Source organism: Lucilia cuprina, chromosome 3 (genome assembly GCF_022045245.1).
Source record: "Lucilia cuprina isolate Lc7/37 chromosome 3, ASM2204524v1, whole genome shotgun sequence".
NCBI classification, from domain to species: Eukaryota; Metazoa; Arthropoda; class Insecta; order Diptera; family Calliphoridae; genus Lucilia; species Lucilia cuprina.
The window spans coordinates 40,593,154-40,607,618 of record NC_060951.1 but is presented as its reverse complement, the minus strand read 5'-3'; the positions used below and the strand labels follow the sequence as shown (position 1 = coordinate 40,607,618).

At 27.5% G+C, this 14,465-nt stretch overlaps 1 protein-coding gene across 5 annotated transcripts in view; it reads left to right on the top strand.

Moving 5' to 3' along the window:
* LOC111684525 (Ca(2+)/calmodulin-responsive adenylate cyclase) overlaps nucleotides 1-14,465 on the top strand; it is a 129,881-nt gene that overhangs the window by 94,448 nt on the left and 20,968 nt on the right. For 4 of the 5 annotated variants that reach the window (XM_046946805.1, XM_046946808.1, XM_046946807.1 and 1 more), the window contains exons 2-6: nucleotides 7,957-8,380; nucleotides 8,478-8,657; nucleotides 10,336-10,347; nucleotides 10,765-10,938; nucleotides 13,544-13,812. In XM_046946805.1, the coding sequence (XP_046802761.1) occupies nucleotides 8,180-8,380; nucleotides 8,478-8,657; nucleotides 10,336-10,347; nucleotides 10,765-10,938; nucleotides 13,544-13,812 (836 nt within the window). In that variant the 5' untranslated portion in view covers nucleotides 7,957-8,179. The remainder of the gene's footprint in view (nucleotides 1-7,956; nucleotides 8,381-8,477; nucleotides 8,658-10,335; nucleotides 10,348-10,764; nucleotides 10,939-13,543; nucleotides 13,813-14,465) is intronic. The other variant, XM_046946809.1, reaches the window with a different exon arrangement.

Below are 14,465 nucleotides of genomic sequence, written 5' to 3'. Positions count from 1 at the left end.
TAACATCAACAAAGAAACACAAGTTGACGTTATATATTGGATACATTGAATATATTGAACACAATTATGAAGTATTTGTATCTGGTAAACATTTATGGAAGAGAAAAAATTTAAATAGAAACACTTGAACACACAACAATAAGTGTGCAAGTATTGAGGATTTTTGTTATATATTTAAATATTTTTAATTTTAAATTGTTGTTATTGGGCAATTAAAATAATATTTTAATATTAATTAAAATCCACTGATCAACTAAGCAATTGGATTTAAATCAATACATTTTTTTTAATTAATAATAATAGTTCTAATAAATTAAAATACATGTATAACAAGTTATTAAAATATCTGTTTCAGAATAATTTAATTAACTATGCTGCTTTTTACAGCCACATTTCTGTTTTTAACCTTTGTTTATATAAGTTTGTAAAAATTATTTCCTACTTAAACTCGATTTTTGAGTGAAAACATAAAATTCCATTTTCTGGCTAAACTGGAAGAGCTAGGGCCAAAAGAATGAAAACCTGTGATCACTTTATTTTTTTACTAAAAAAACATAAAATTCCATTTTCTGGTTAAACTAGAAGAGCTAGGCCCATAAGGATTAAAATCTGTGATCACTAGTATTTCCTACTAAAACTCGATTTTTGAGTGAAGACATAAAAGTCCATTTTCTGGCTAAACTAGAAGAGCTAGATCCAAAAAGGTGAAAATCTCTGATCACTAGTATTTCCTACTAAAACTCGATTTTAGAGTAAAAACATAAAATTCCATTTTCTGGCTAAACTAGAAGAGCTAGTGCCAAAAGGATGAAAATCTGTGATCACCTTTATTTGTTAATAAAACTCGATTTTTGAGTGAAAACATAAAAGTCCATTTTCTGGCTAAACTAGAAGAGATAGGGCCAAAAGAATAAAAATCTGTGATCACTAGTAATTCCTACTAAAATTCGATTTTTTAGTGAAAATATAAAATTCCATTTTCTGGCTAAACTAGAAAAGCTAGGACCAAAAAATTAAAAATCTGTAATCACTAGTATTTCCTACTAAAACTCGATTTTTGAGTGAAAACATAAAATTCCATTTTCTGGCTAAACTAAAAGAGATAGGTCCATAGAAAAAAATCTGTGATCACTAGTATTTCCTACTAAAACTCGATTTTTGAGTGAAAACATAAAAGTTCATTTTCTGGCTAAACTAGAAAAGCTAGGGCCAAAAGGATGAAAATCTGTGATCACTTTTATTTCTTACTAAAATTCGATTTTTTAGTTAAAACATAAAAGTCCATTTTCTAGCTAAACTAAAAGAGATAGGTCCAAAAGGATGAAAATCTGTGATCACTATAATTTAATACTAAATCTCGATTTTTGATAGTTAAGAGAATGTAAATGAGAAAGTATAAAATGGAAATATTTAAGTTTTTTTTTTAATATTAAACCTAAAAGCACAGAATTTAAGTTGGTTAGTTAGTTAGGCTTCTACGGTTCAACATAGACCGATTGATGATAAACCAGTTAGAAACCAATCTTGGACACATTTTGTTGGTTTCTAAATGAGATAATTCTCAATCTCATTTTCACCCCAGTAATTAAGTTAAATGTTCTATTAAGTCAAAAAAATTTTAAGTAGACGTAAATTCTTTTATCAACTTTTATAAGGATAGGGCCATAGTTACCCCTATGAGGCCGTTTTTTTTTGTCAACAATAAGTAAAAATGTACCGGAATAAAGTTTAAAAACAAATCAAATGCTTTAGTTTTTAAAAATAATCATCATTTTTAACATACTGACTGGTGGAGAGTATTATATGGTCGGCCATGCCCGACTATACATTCATACTTGTTTTTAAATAAAACTATTTACAAATCAATATCTATTAGATTAAAACTATTTTCATTTACTTTTACATTTTGCTTTTCAACATTTTCTCTAATAACTTTTCCCACTATGTACAAGTGTGTAAGACAACTGACAAAGTGTCAAAATCTTTATACAACATTTTTTTTTAAAGAAAACTTTAAAGAAACAAAATGATAAATCTATATTTAAAAAAAATTTATATAAAATTTAGTTTTAAACTTTATGTATTTGACAAGAGTGTACACAAGAAAATGAAAAAAAAAAAACGAAAATGAATTCAATAGAACAAAAAAGAAATAATGAAAATAAAACTTAACACGGAAACGGAAGTTGAGCATGTGTATGAAAGTGTTGAGAGTAATATTTTAAAGTGATACTTGTGTTTATTGTGTCAGTACTTGTATTAATATTGTTGTAGTACTTCTTTTCTCGTTTTAGTTGTAGTAGTTGTTATGGCTGTAACTTATACTTTATAGCTTTGTTGTTTTGGTTGGAACATGCCACAAAATCCCGTTAAGCAAATAAGCAACATTTATCATAAACCTCCTCCAACTCTTGCAAACATTAGGTTTCGTTGTTGCAATAAGCAAAGTGTTGTTCTAAAAACTTTTCAGAGCACAAGTAGACAACACAAGTTTTCTTTAACTTTTACGAGCATTAAGGAAAATTTGTCTCCACATACATACACTAGTTAAGTCCCAGTTGTGGGTGTTAAAAAAGGAAACATATAAATAAAATGGAAAAAATGTAAAACTCTGTGGAAGCTTTATTCGGTAGTGAATAATTCATATTTTTATATGAATCTAAGTGTATGTTTGTATACATTTATGTTTAATTTTTATTTCCTGCCACTAAATAATTTATGATGTTGACATAAAATATATATTTATAAAAATAGAGAGAAAAAACAGAAACCACATGATTAAGTTATGGTAATTTAAGTAATTGTATGCATATTTGTTAAAAAAAATATATATATAAAAAAACTAAATTAAAAAGTTTGTTTTCAACAACTTTAAGTTATTAAGTAAAAGTTGAAAATATTTTAACAAAATTGATTGTTGAACATTTATAGTTTTAATTGTTTAAATAACGAAAGTTTTTTTTACTTTCTTGTCTATTGTTTAATTTATTTTGACCTTGAATGTTGTGATTGATTGTGCCACCAAATTAGTGGTGTGCAACAGAAAACAAATACCAAACAAAATTACTTGTCAAAGTTCGTTCTATTAAGATTTTTGCAATGAGTTTTTTTTTTTGTAATATTTTTTGGGTATAAGTTTTGGTTGTAATATTTTTTGGGTATAAGTTTTGGTTATGTCAATCGATTTTTATTGGTTTGTTGTTGAAGTATTTTTAATTCAAATCAGAGGGGTATATATAAGTTTGTCATTCCGTTTTTAAATTGTAGTATATACTCTAGATCCTTATTGATTAAGTCATGTGCTTCTGTCCGTCCGTCTGTGTATGTTGAAATCAGTTTTTAGAAGACCCCAGATATCAGTAAGATTAGTATCTATATATATAAAATTCTAACGTTACTGACTGACTGACTGACTGATTGACTGATTCATCATCGCACAGCCTAAACGGTTAAAGCTAAAGAGCTGAAATTTGGACAGGGAGTTGGTCTCCCACCAAATAGATCCACTAAGACGGGATTTTTGGAAATTCGAATGTTTAGGGGGTAAAAAAGGGTAAAAACGGGAAAAATCGGTAACCTCATATCTCCTAAACTAGAAAAGATATAAAAATAGTTTAAAGCTTATCGTCGTTCATTTAAAAAATAAGCGGACAGGTGTCTGGTACTTTTTTCAATTTCGGCCCCTTTAGGGAATAAACGGGTAAAAACTGTATTTTGGTACTTTTTTTGCACCCCATGTATCTTTTAAACCAGTGAAGATTCAAACAATTTTTTTGACTCCTTCATAACTTGACGAAAAAATAAAAATATAAATTTAGTACTTTTTGGTTATTCGGATGTTTAAGGGGTGAAAATTGTACCTATTTTTGGTACTTTTTTCATAAAACATTGATTTTGGTTTATTATCTTATACATATAAATACGTAATAACGGGCTCCCACTTCGATGTTGCAACATTTTGGAATAGAATTTTTATTTCGTTAATGGGTAGAAAAAAAGTACCAAAAGGGGTAAAAACTGGAAATTTGATTTTATTCAAACACAATGATCCAATTTAGATAAAATTTTTAGATTTAGAAACACTAAATATGCTAATGAGGTGTTATTTGGAAACCCGGTACCAAGTGATATTTTTTGGTACTTTTTCATTCTCCATCTGGTAGTTTTTGAGTTTTCTTTGATATTGAAATCGAAACATGAAATTAATAATAAAGAGACTTTTCAGTACTTTTTCGTTCTACACAGGTATTTTTTTGAGTTTTCTTTAAAATTAAACCTAGAAGCATGAAATTAAGCATGTAGAGCCCGGAGTAAGTGAGAATCTAAAAAAAGGGGACTTTTTGGTACTTTTTCGTACTTCGACTGGTACTTTTTGAATTTTCTATAATATTGAACCTAGAAACATGAAATTAAGCATGTAGAGCACGTAGTAAATGAGAATCTATAGTTTTTGGTAGTTTTTCGTTCTACAAAAGGTACTTTTTGAGTTTTCTTTAAAATTTAACCTAGAAAAATGAAATTAAGCATGTAGAGCCCGGAGTAAATGGGAATCTATAAAAGGGGACTTTTTGGTACTTTTTCGTTCTTCAAAAGGTACTTTTTGAATTTCCTATAATATTGAACCTAGAAACATGAAATTAAGTATGTAGAGCCCGGAGTAAATGAGAATCTATAAAAGAGGACTTTTTGGTACTTTTTCGTTCTTCAAAAGGTACTTTTTGAATTTTCAATAATATTGAACCTAGAAACATGAAATTAAGCGTTTAGAGCCTATTTTTAAGTGAGAACCTATAAAAGGGCACTTTTTGGTACTTTTTCGTTCTTCAAAAGGTACTTTTTGTGTTTTTTTATAATATTGATCCTAGAAACATGAAATTAAGCATGTGGAATCCGGAGTTAATTAGTATCTATGAAAGCAATCAGGGACTTGAGTGAATGAAAATTTAAACTGGAATATTTTTGAATTTTCTATAATATTGAACTTAGGAACATGAAATTAAATAAAATAGGTCCTTTGGTACTTTTTCGTACTTCACTGGTACTGGTACTTTTAGAGCTTTCTAAAATATTGAATATACAAACATAAAATTAAACACGCAGTATCCCAATTGAACGAAAATTGAAAAAGCATACTCTGGTACTTTTTTGTTCTTTTACTAATATTTTTCGAATTTTCTATAATATTGAACCTAAAAACATTAAATTGGACATGTAGCTTCCTGATTGTATAAAAATCTTTATGCGATTTTTTTGGTTTCTGGTTGAAAATTAAACATGCGTCATCCCGATTTAATGAAATTATATAAAAAGGCACTGTCTGGTACTTTTTCGTTCTTCAACTGTTTTTTCTAATATTCTGTAATATTGAGACTAGAATCATAAAATCAAACTTAAAGAGTTCTCTAAATGGGGAATTTTTGATATTGCAGTTATATATATATATATATACATTTACAATAATGATATTTATTTTATTCCATTACGATGAGGGTAGCGAAGCACACTGGTATAGCTAGAAAGTTTTAATAAATAATTAAAAAAATTTAATTAATACTAAGGTTGTTCCATACAATTGGAAAAATTGTTTTTTTTTGCACGTGTACGATATTTTAGTTAAATAACTTTTATCTAATTTACTATTTCTACACACTTTAAAAATATTTGACATCCTTCGGCAAAAAGAAAAATAAATCAAATTTATTTTACAACAAATTATTATGGTTTTGTTTTATGAATTAGAGATATTGCCCTACAAACATACATATATTAGATAAATCCACCTTTTTTTATTCAAAAAATCCAGTTAGATTTATCAACTGTATAACTACCATTTTTGCACTATTATTTTTTTCTTAAACTTAATATTAGCTTACACAATGTTTTTTTTTTGGAAATAATGATGACCAAATCGAAATTTCGAACTTCAAAAACAAAAAGTCATTAAAAACCCTCTAATCAACATTAGTAATAATTTATGACCATTTTAATTTTTACCCTCATAACTAACAAGAGCTATATAATATCTGTAAGAATCGAAGAAAACCCGAGCAACGCCGGGTACATTTAGCTAGTATTTAATAATTATTTTAGACATATTGGTTGGAGCTACAATACTAATACAAAGAGCCTTATTGGCTCTTATGAACTCTATAATTATAGGGCCTCATTTAACCCTAGCCTCTTTAAAAAAGCTCCCTTCAAAATTTGACAATTTTATTCAACAATAAATGACTGAGGCAAGGTACAATTCAACTTAAGAGCTTTATTATGAAAACTAAATTAAATTTTATTCTTGTAACTTCATACTTGTTTTTTTCTAATGCATTTTTTCAAACTTAAATTATTTTTGTACATCTTATTAGTACATGAAATATGCATCAATTGCATATAGAAAATTATTTAATTTCAAAATAAATCAATCATAATTTTTAAAAATTTTACATTTTTACGAACACATTTTAAACACATTTTAAATTCCTTATTTAAATTCCAATATTTCATACATATTACACTGTGTGTATGTATCTCATATAAACCACCTTGACGTTTACTATAGATAGTCATAGTATTAGTAGCTGGTGAATAGAAAAAATTCTCTTGTGTTGTTGTAAATAATTATAGAATTTTTACAGTTAACGAAGCATAAAATCATTCGTGTTCAGTTTAGTTTATACATATTTTTTCTTTCTCCTCTATTTCCCATCTAACACCATTATGCCACACATGTACATAAGTATCTAAAAATGTTTGTAAAATCGTTTCATTACAACTACAAAGTCATTTTTCCCACACTTTTTTGTGGTAAGGTTATTATAGCTGTTGTTATTTTTGTGTGTGTTTTTTTCTACTTTTTTCTACTTCTGTGTTATGAACTAAACAAATTTGCTAAAGTGTTTGTAGCATGCAACAAATACATTGATAGGATTTTTATTTACAAATTTACACACATGCATTAGACCTGCAGTTAGAAGGACGTACATGAAATAGGCTTTAACGTGATTATTAATTAGGAGAAACTTAGATAATTATCTAAAATTACTTCAAGTACAAATAGTTAATTGATCTTACTTTTAAAAGTTATTATACAGAATAGTTACACTGTATATTTTCTAGTTTACTAGGGGACATAAAAGTGATTAACAATTTCTTTACTACAAAAAATACAACGATTACAAATGAAAAAACTAACTTTGCAATATGTAGATATATAATTTTGTTAGGTTAAAAAATTACTTTTCAAACAACTGACTACATTTTTGACTACTTAAGGACAATCAAGTAATTAGTGATGTAGTTTTCATTTCACAAAGATTTGGTTGTAACTTGTAAAATAACTTAAAAAATTTAGAAAATCGGGCTAACTTATTAGTTAAGCATTAAAGTTAAACACGTAAGCGTTCACTCCTTTCAAAACTGCTGGGTAGTAACTGTGTAGGTAATGTAAACAAATCAAAGAGAAAGTGAAAATATACAAGTATTTTTAGATTATTTAAAAGGTGTAGATTTTTTAAATGATAATTTAAAAATATAGAAATATTAGAAAATACATCCATAAACATTAGTTTTTACAAAAATCAATAGGAAATAGTAACACTTAACCTAACAGGATAAATTTTGTGTTTGAAATTAATAAATATTAAAATTCGCTTCAGTTTTAATAAAAGAGACTATATAAACTTGTAAAATTACTGTATAAAATACTTAAGTCATACAGACTTGTTTCATATTCCAGTTCGGAGACTTCGTTAACTTGTCAATAGTTCATAGGCTATTCAAAAGAATTGCTAATAGACTAGTAGCTGAGCTATCCAATACATTAGCCTTTCTACTAGCACATAGGCAAGACAAGACAATATAGTATTTAATGGACTTGTCCATACACTGAAAGAAAAAACTTCGTAAATACTATGTTATGTTAATAATTTTATTAATTAATCTTATCTTTTCTATTTTCAGTTACAAATGCCATTAGCCGGAACAAATTCTCAACATCTCTAAAAACTCTTCTAATTTTGGCTTCGTCATTTTAAAAGACCGCCTCACCCAAGGCGGTGGTGGTTGGTTGGGCATTTTTACACAAAATTTCTTTTCAAACTTTTTTTTACTCCACCTACAATTTTTTAAAATTATTTTTTTATAACTTAACTAAACTATAAATTAAGCCAAAATTGATTTTATCATGGATCATGCGGTTAAAGCTACACGTGGTCGACCCTGGAATACACTGCGTTTTGAAAATGATGAATTAGAGTGTTTGTATCAACGTTATACGTTGAAATTGCAACGTTTCTCGGTGCTGGGTGTAGTAGCTTTGGTTGTGGTGCTATGTGGTGTTATGGCAGCTTTATCTTTAGCTTATAATAATGCTCCTACATTTCACGTAAGTATATTAATAATATAATAATAAGAAATATATATATTTTTTTTTGTAATTGATATATTTGATTTTTTGTGATTTTTTTCTTCTTCTTTAACAGAATGTCTTCAATTCATTTGTGTGCCTGTTATTTGCCATAATTTTAATATTGTTACAATGTCGCGTGATCAAAGATCATCATTTACCCTGTCTGTGTTATGGCATTTTATTGTTTACTGCTGCCATTTGTATTGTATCGATGCCAACATTAGGTTCCGTGTTTCCGGTGGATACCAAAGAGGTAAGTTGAAACTTTTTTCTTTTTTGTTTTAAATGTGAAATTGAGAACATGCGATTAAATAACAAGGTATTTGTTATAGACAAATGAATTTTATATATATCAAAATAATAAACAGGGTTTGAAAAAGTATTTAAGTTGAAAGAAGTGATTTTCTTTTGATGCCAAGAAGAAATCATACCAATTTGAGATTTCTTGTTATGGAGTCCAGCGTATCACAAAGGAAACATTCAGAATCAATGAAATCAGACAGTAGTCGGTCTGTGACAAGTTTCGCGGGTGAATCAGTTTCGTCTCAAACGAATCAGTTGGAACTGTGATAGTGTGATCAGAGTTAAGCAGTTACTATGATTTTATTAACTTAATGTCTTGGACGTTTAGTTTTGGTGTCGATACGTCTGATTGACCAGACTACAAAAACTATTTTTGACAGGTTCAGGTTATAGTGTCTTTAAATCGTATGATACCCAATTTCTTGGTATTCGTATACTTTTTTTCTGACCTGACCTAGTTGAAATTGACAATAGTCTTAATGTAGCAATGCCCCCCACATATCTTGATATCCAAACTTGTTTACTTGGCCTGGGCGTTCCGTGATTTACGTCCCATAATCACCATTTTCGAAAAAAAGCAAAAGAAAAAAGCACATTCAATCCGATTGAGCAGGTTTGCTATAAGTTACGGTGAGCATTTAGTTCAGCACTGGAGCAAATGCTCACACTTTCCGCTTGTCCATCTCGGTTTGTATGCTCAAAGCAACAGAAGTTTTGTTTCGTACCATATCGAAATAATAATTGTAAATAAAAGTAGACGATCTCGACATGCTCCTCTGTCCGTCCTTCTGTCTATTGAAATTTGTATGCAATATAGGGTCCATTATGAAAGAAGTTGGGTTGTTTCGTACCATATCAAAATATTAGTCGTAAATAAAAGTAGACGATTTAGACATGTTACTCTGTTCGTCTGTCTATTGAAAGGCCTGGTAGGATCCGAAGAGGAGCAGCTATTTACAAAAAACAAATGTAGATCACATAAAAGCTTAATTATTTTAGGTTCCAATTACTAAGGTCATATATGCATGCCTGTCTGCCAGTCTGATGAAAGCTCGATAGGATCTCAACGAAAGAAATTATAGTGCTTTAATGTTTCATAAATGTTCTCATTCACCACTGCTAAGTATTGTGTGTCTAAAAATTGGTATAGAATTTTATCAATTAAAGCAAAAATTATTAGAGTACATGATCCATTTAGGTAATCCCAAAACTACTAATTATAGTACATGATCGGTTCATGCACTCCCATAATTTTAGCAAGAAAGTAGTTTTGGGATAACTCCGACGTAGTTCATGCATGGTTTACTTGTTTTTCCCCTAGAACTTTACAATGTTAAATGGAGTATGTTTATTCCGTATATTTGAATTAGTTGTTGACCAGTCCTAGTCCTGTGGGGAGTAGTCTCAATTTTTTGCAGGGTTTTTGTGTCAATTCTTCATGCAATTAATAAATTATTTTAACTTTCATAAGTGTCCCCCACTAATAACAGTCTCTTAAATTTAGACTAAAATTAATTTATACTTTTCTTTCGCAGATTTTTTACAAAGTATTTCATATAAAATTAAATAAATTTTATTTATATTAATATTATATTTTTTAATTTTATTATTATTTTTTATTTATAAAGGAAGAATCAGAGGTAATGATGATAAAAATAAAAAAAAAAACTATAAAACATAGATGGTTTAAAGAAAACACAACATTACTAAAAAGCTAAATTATTTCATCAGCTACTATTCTTACTATTCTATAATTTATTAATGGTTAAAAAAACCCATCCATTTTTGAAACAAATGGAGGTCATGCCTACAATATTTCTAGAATTTTTTTCTCACCATCAATTTGTATATGATTGATTTTATATCTCATGTCAGACAACAATGTAGTTTTAATATAAATTACTCTGGACACACATCCTCAAATATACACACACTAGTAGTAGTTTACTATAAATCTATATTACTATCTACATAATGTAGTTTGCATATTTTACATTTTACTAATTTGATTTTATACCATTTTTTCTTTATTTTTTTTCTTTTACAACAATTTACAGGTCATGGCCGAAGGTGTTTGGCAAATAGTATTTGTGGTCTTTTTGGCTTATGCCATGATGCCATTACAAATCTGGGAAGCTGTTTGTTTTGGCATAATCCTACCATTGGTGCATATTAGTTTAACTGTATATAAAATATTTACAGATTCATTTCGTTATTTGGAATATAATCAGGTAAATATTATGATCATAATAAAAACAACAGTAATCAATTAAATTAGAAAATATTTCATAAAGTTTAAAACAAAATACTCTATAAAACGTTTGCTAGTATAAGCATTATAAAAAATCACTTTTACAAACTATAATTTAATTTAACAAAAGTGTATTTATTATTCTATTAAATTAATTACTCAGTAGAGGTTTAAAAAGTTTTCTACAAAAATAGGATATACAATATTCTGTTATTTGCTTTCTTCATTTTCCGTTGTGGTTAGTTGCTTAATTTTACTCTTTTTTATTCGGTTAAACTCAAAAGGTCAAATGTTTAAGTGCTAAAATACACTTTAACTCTCATATGAACTAATAAAATCTCCCACTATTGTTTATGTAAACTACTTACGTATGAGCAATATTTAATTCATATGAGAAAATTAAATATTGCTCATACGCATCATCTGTGTTGAATGAATGCGAAGCAAAAGCATTTAAAATTAAGTTCATACAGTTCATTCGTTTCTTTTGCTGTTTTATTTAAAGGGTGTTTTGGGTTAATTTTCATTTCAAAACTGCAGAGGTGGTTACTTTTTATAATTAAATGCTTTAATTTAGTTATTTGGTAACAATTGATGTTAAGTGTGTTAGATTTAATGGGGTTTTTGTAGGTTATAGCAATTTTAAGTGATTTTAGTTTGATTTTTTTTTTTACTTTTTAGTGCCTAAGAGCAAAAAAATCAACTATAAAAGTAGAACAAGTTGTTTATAAAGCATTATTACGTCCTTGTTTTAAAATTGCAAAACATTTTTCATTTATTTCAATAAATTGAATTTACAATCATTGAAAAAGAAAATTTGAAAACAAATTCTTAATACATTTTGAAGGCAAATTTTGATTTTAATATATTTTTTAAATTTAAAAATTAAAACTATAAAATCGATTATATTTTTTACATTAATATTGATAGTTTTTATAAAAAATGTCTTAACTCGAACATTAAGTACGGCTAAACAATAACGATTTTTGTTAAAATTCAAATAATTATTGAATCTAAAAAAAATAATTTCAGAATGAATTCTTTGAGAACATTTAATATTTTTAAATGTATATGAATATGTTGTTTTATTATAAAATAAATTGTCCTAAAAAAAATTGAGAGTGCCAAACTTAGGCCAATAAATAGTCGTACACAGCAAAATGTACACCATGAATGTACTGAAAAAGAGCTTAAGGAGATTTGATTTTAACGCCGACTTGTCATAGGAGGGTGTCCTTTTTATTTGATTCCTAATTCATTACATCTGAAGTCATTCTCAGGAAGTGTTTTTTTTTTTTTTTTGAAGTTATTAGGAAGTGAAATTACAGTATTATTGAATAAAATTAATTTAATTCGAAAATATCAATTAACTCCAAAATAAAAATTGTTTAATTCAAAAAATTTCGATACAAAAAATATATCTTGTAGCAGTCCATTTTTATTGAACAGTATTTTATTATTTAAAACTACATTTAAAATTTAACGTTTGTTTAAAATACAACCCTGTGAAAAGTCACACCAGTATTTGAATTTAACGCATATTTTTGAATTTAACGTAATCTTTATTTAACAGTATTTTATTATTTAAAACTACATTTAAAACTTAACATTTGTTTAAAATACAACCCTGTGAAAAGTCACAATAGTATTTGAATTTAACGCATTTTTTGAAATTTAACGTACTCTTTATTTACCAGTATTTTATTATTTAAAACTACATTTAAAGCTTAACGTTTATTTAAAATACAACCCTGTGAAAAGTCACAGCAATATTTGAATTTAACGCATATTTTTGAATTTAACGTACTCTATGAAATGCAACTTTGTTTTTACCTTATTTTGCAACTATGTTAATGATCCCTACAAATTAATGACAACTATGTGTGAAAAAGGGTATAAAAGCAGCGACATTGCTGTGAAGAATTTCAGTAGCATTCGGACACTTCAACTGTGAAGATCATTGTCCAGACTAATTTAAGTACCGGACGTGCCTTCTTGCTAAGTGAAAGATAATACCTACTAATGTTTTTGTAAAGATAAAATATTTTTTGTATTTTTCTTATATATGTGTTTGAATGAACCCATACAATCTTAGAAATAAGATTGCTTCAATATTAAGTTAAAAAATTGGATTATTTTCGCTTCGTTAGACGTCAATAAACATCATTTCCATAGAAGGTAAAAAAATCACTCATTGCTACTTTTGAAGTGGTGATAAATGTTATTCTTTTGGAAGTACTTGGTTTTATTTTGCGAGGTAGCTAGGAAAAATTTCTTTATAATGAGAAAAAATTTACATTAATTTTATAGAAAAGATAAGCAATTGTTGTATTTTTGTTTTTAAAAATATTTTTAATCTATCAAATAAAATAATCGATTAAACGAATATTTTAAATCGATAATTAAGAAAATCATTTTTCATTTTATAAATTCTATATTATTTTTCGTTCCTATAAACTGTATATATTACGAGTTCTTATAGACAGCGAAGTCAGTTAGGCTATGTCCTATTTATCTATTTTTTAATCTATTATTCGATTAAATTTTCATTTAGTAATCATTAATCAATTTTAAATATTTTCCAGCTTATTGCCAACATTGTTATGTTTATTGGTGTTAATGTGGCCGGTCTTGTGGTCAATATTATGATGGAACGTGCCCAAAGGCGGGCATTTTTAGATACACGCAATTGTATTGCTGCCCGTCTAGAGATACAGGATGAAAATGAGAAATTGGAAAGACTACTATTGTCGGTACTACCTCAGCATGTAGCAATGCAAATGAAAAATGATATACTCTCACCGGTGGCTGGACAATTTCATCGTATTTACATTCAAAAACATGAGAATGTTAGGTAAGTGACAAAATTAATAAATTAATTTTAGGAAATAATATTTGTGTTATTTGTTTCCTTTTTGTACTTTTGAAAAGCTTTTAATAGAGCTTCTAATAATAACCATTAATTGCCTATTTCTGTTCGAGCAGAAAATTGCAAAAAAAAAAGCCATCTGTTCTTAAATAGAATAATTATATTTTTTCTACAATTAAAATATTTTTATTTACAAATTGTACAATTTTTTTTTCTTTTGTTTTGTTTTACATTTAAAAAAAAATTTCATTGGCCTGAATTCAAAAAGTTAAAATTGTGTGTTTTTAAGATGTTAAGTGAAAAAGGTCTTATGGGGCAAAATATTGTAAGATAAAGAATAGATAAAAAATTTATGAAAAATATGAATCAAAGAAGTTCTTCTGGTACTTTTTGTTTTTTTTTACCCTACATATTATGCGTTTGTGCAAATGTTTAAATACCCAAAAATATTGGTCTTACACTAATACAAATCGGATCAGAAATCGTCCGTCCGTCTGTTTGTGTTCATATAAAGCTTGTGCTCATATAAAGCTTGTGTAAATGTTTTATTATTTAAAAAATAATTCAAATTTGGTGGACCATTCCCCACCATTCATACTTGTTTAAATAATATATTTTGAATTTTCTATAATATTAAA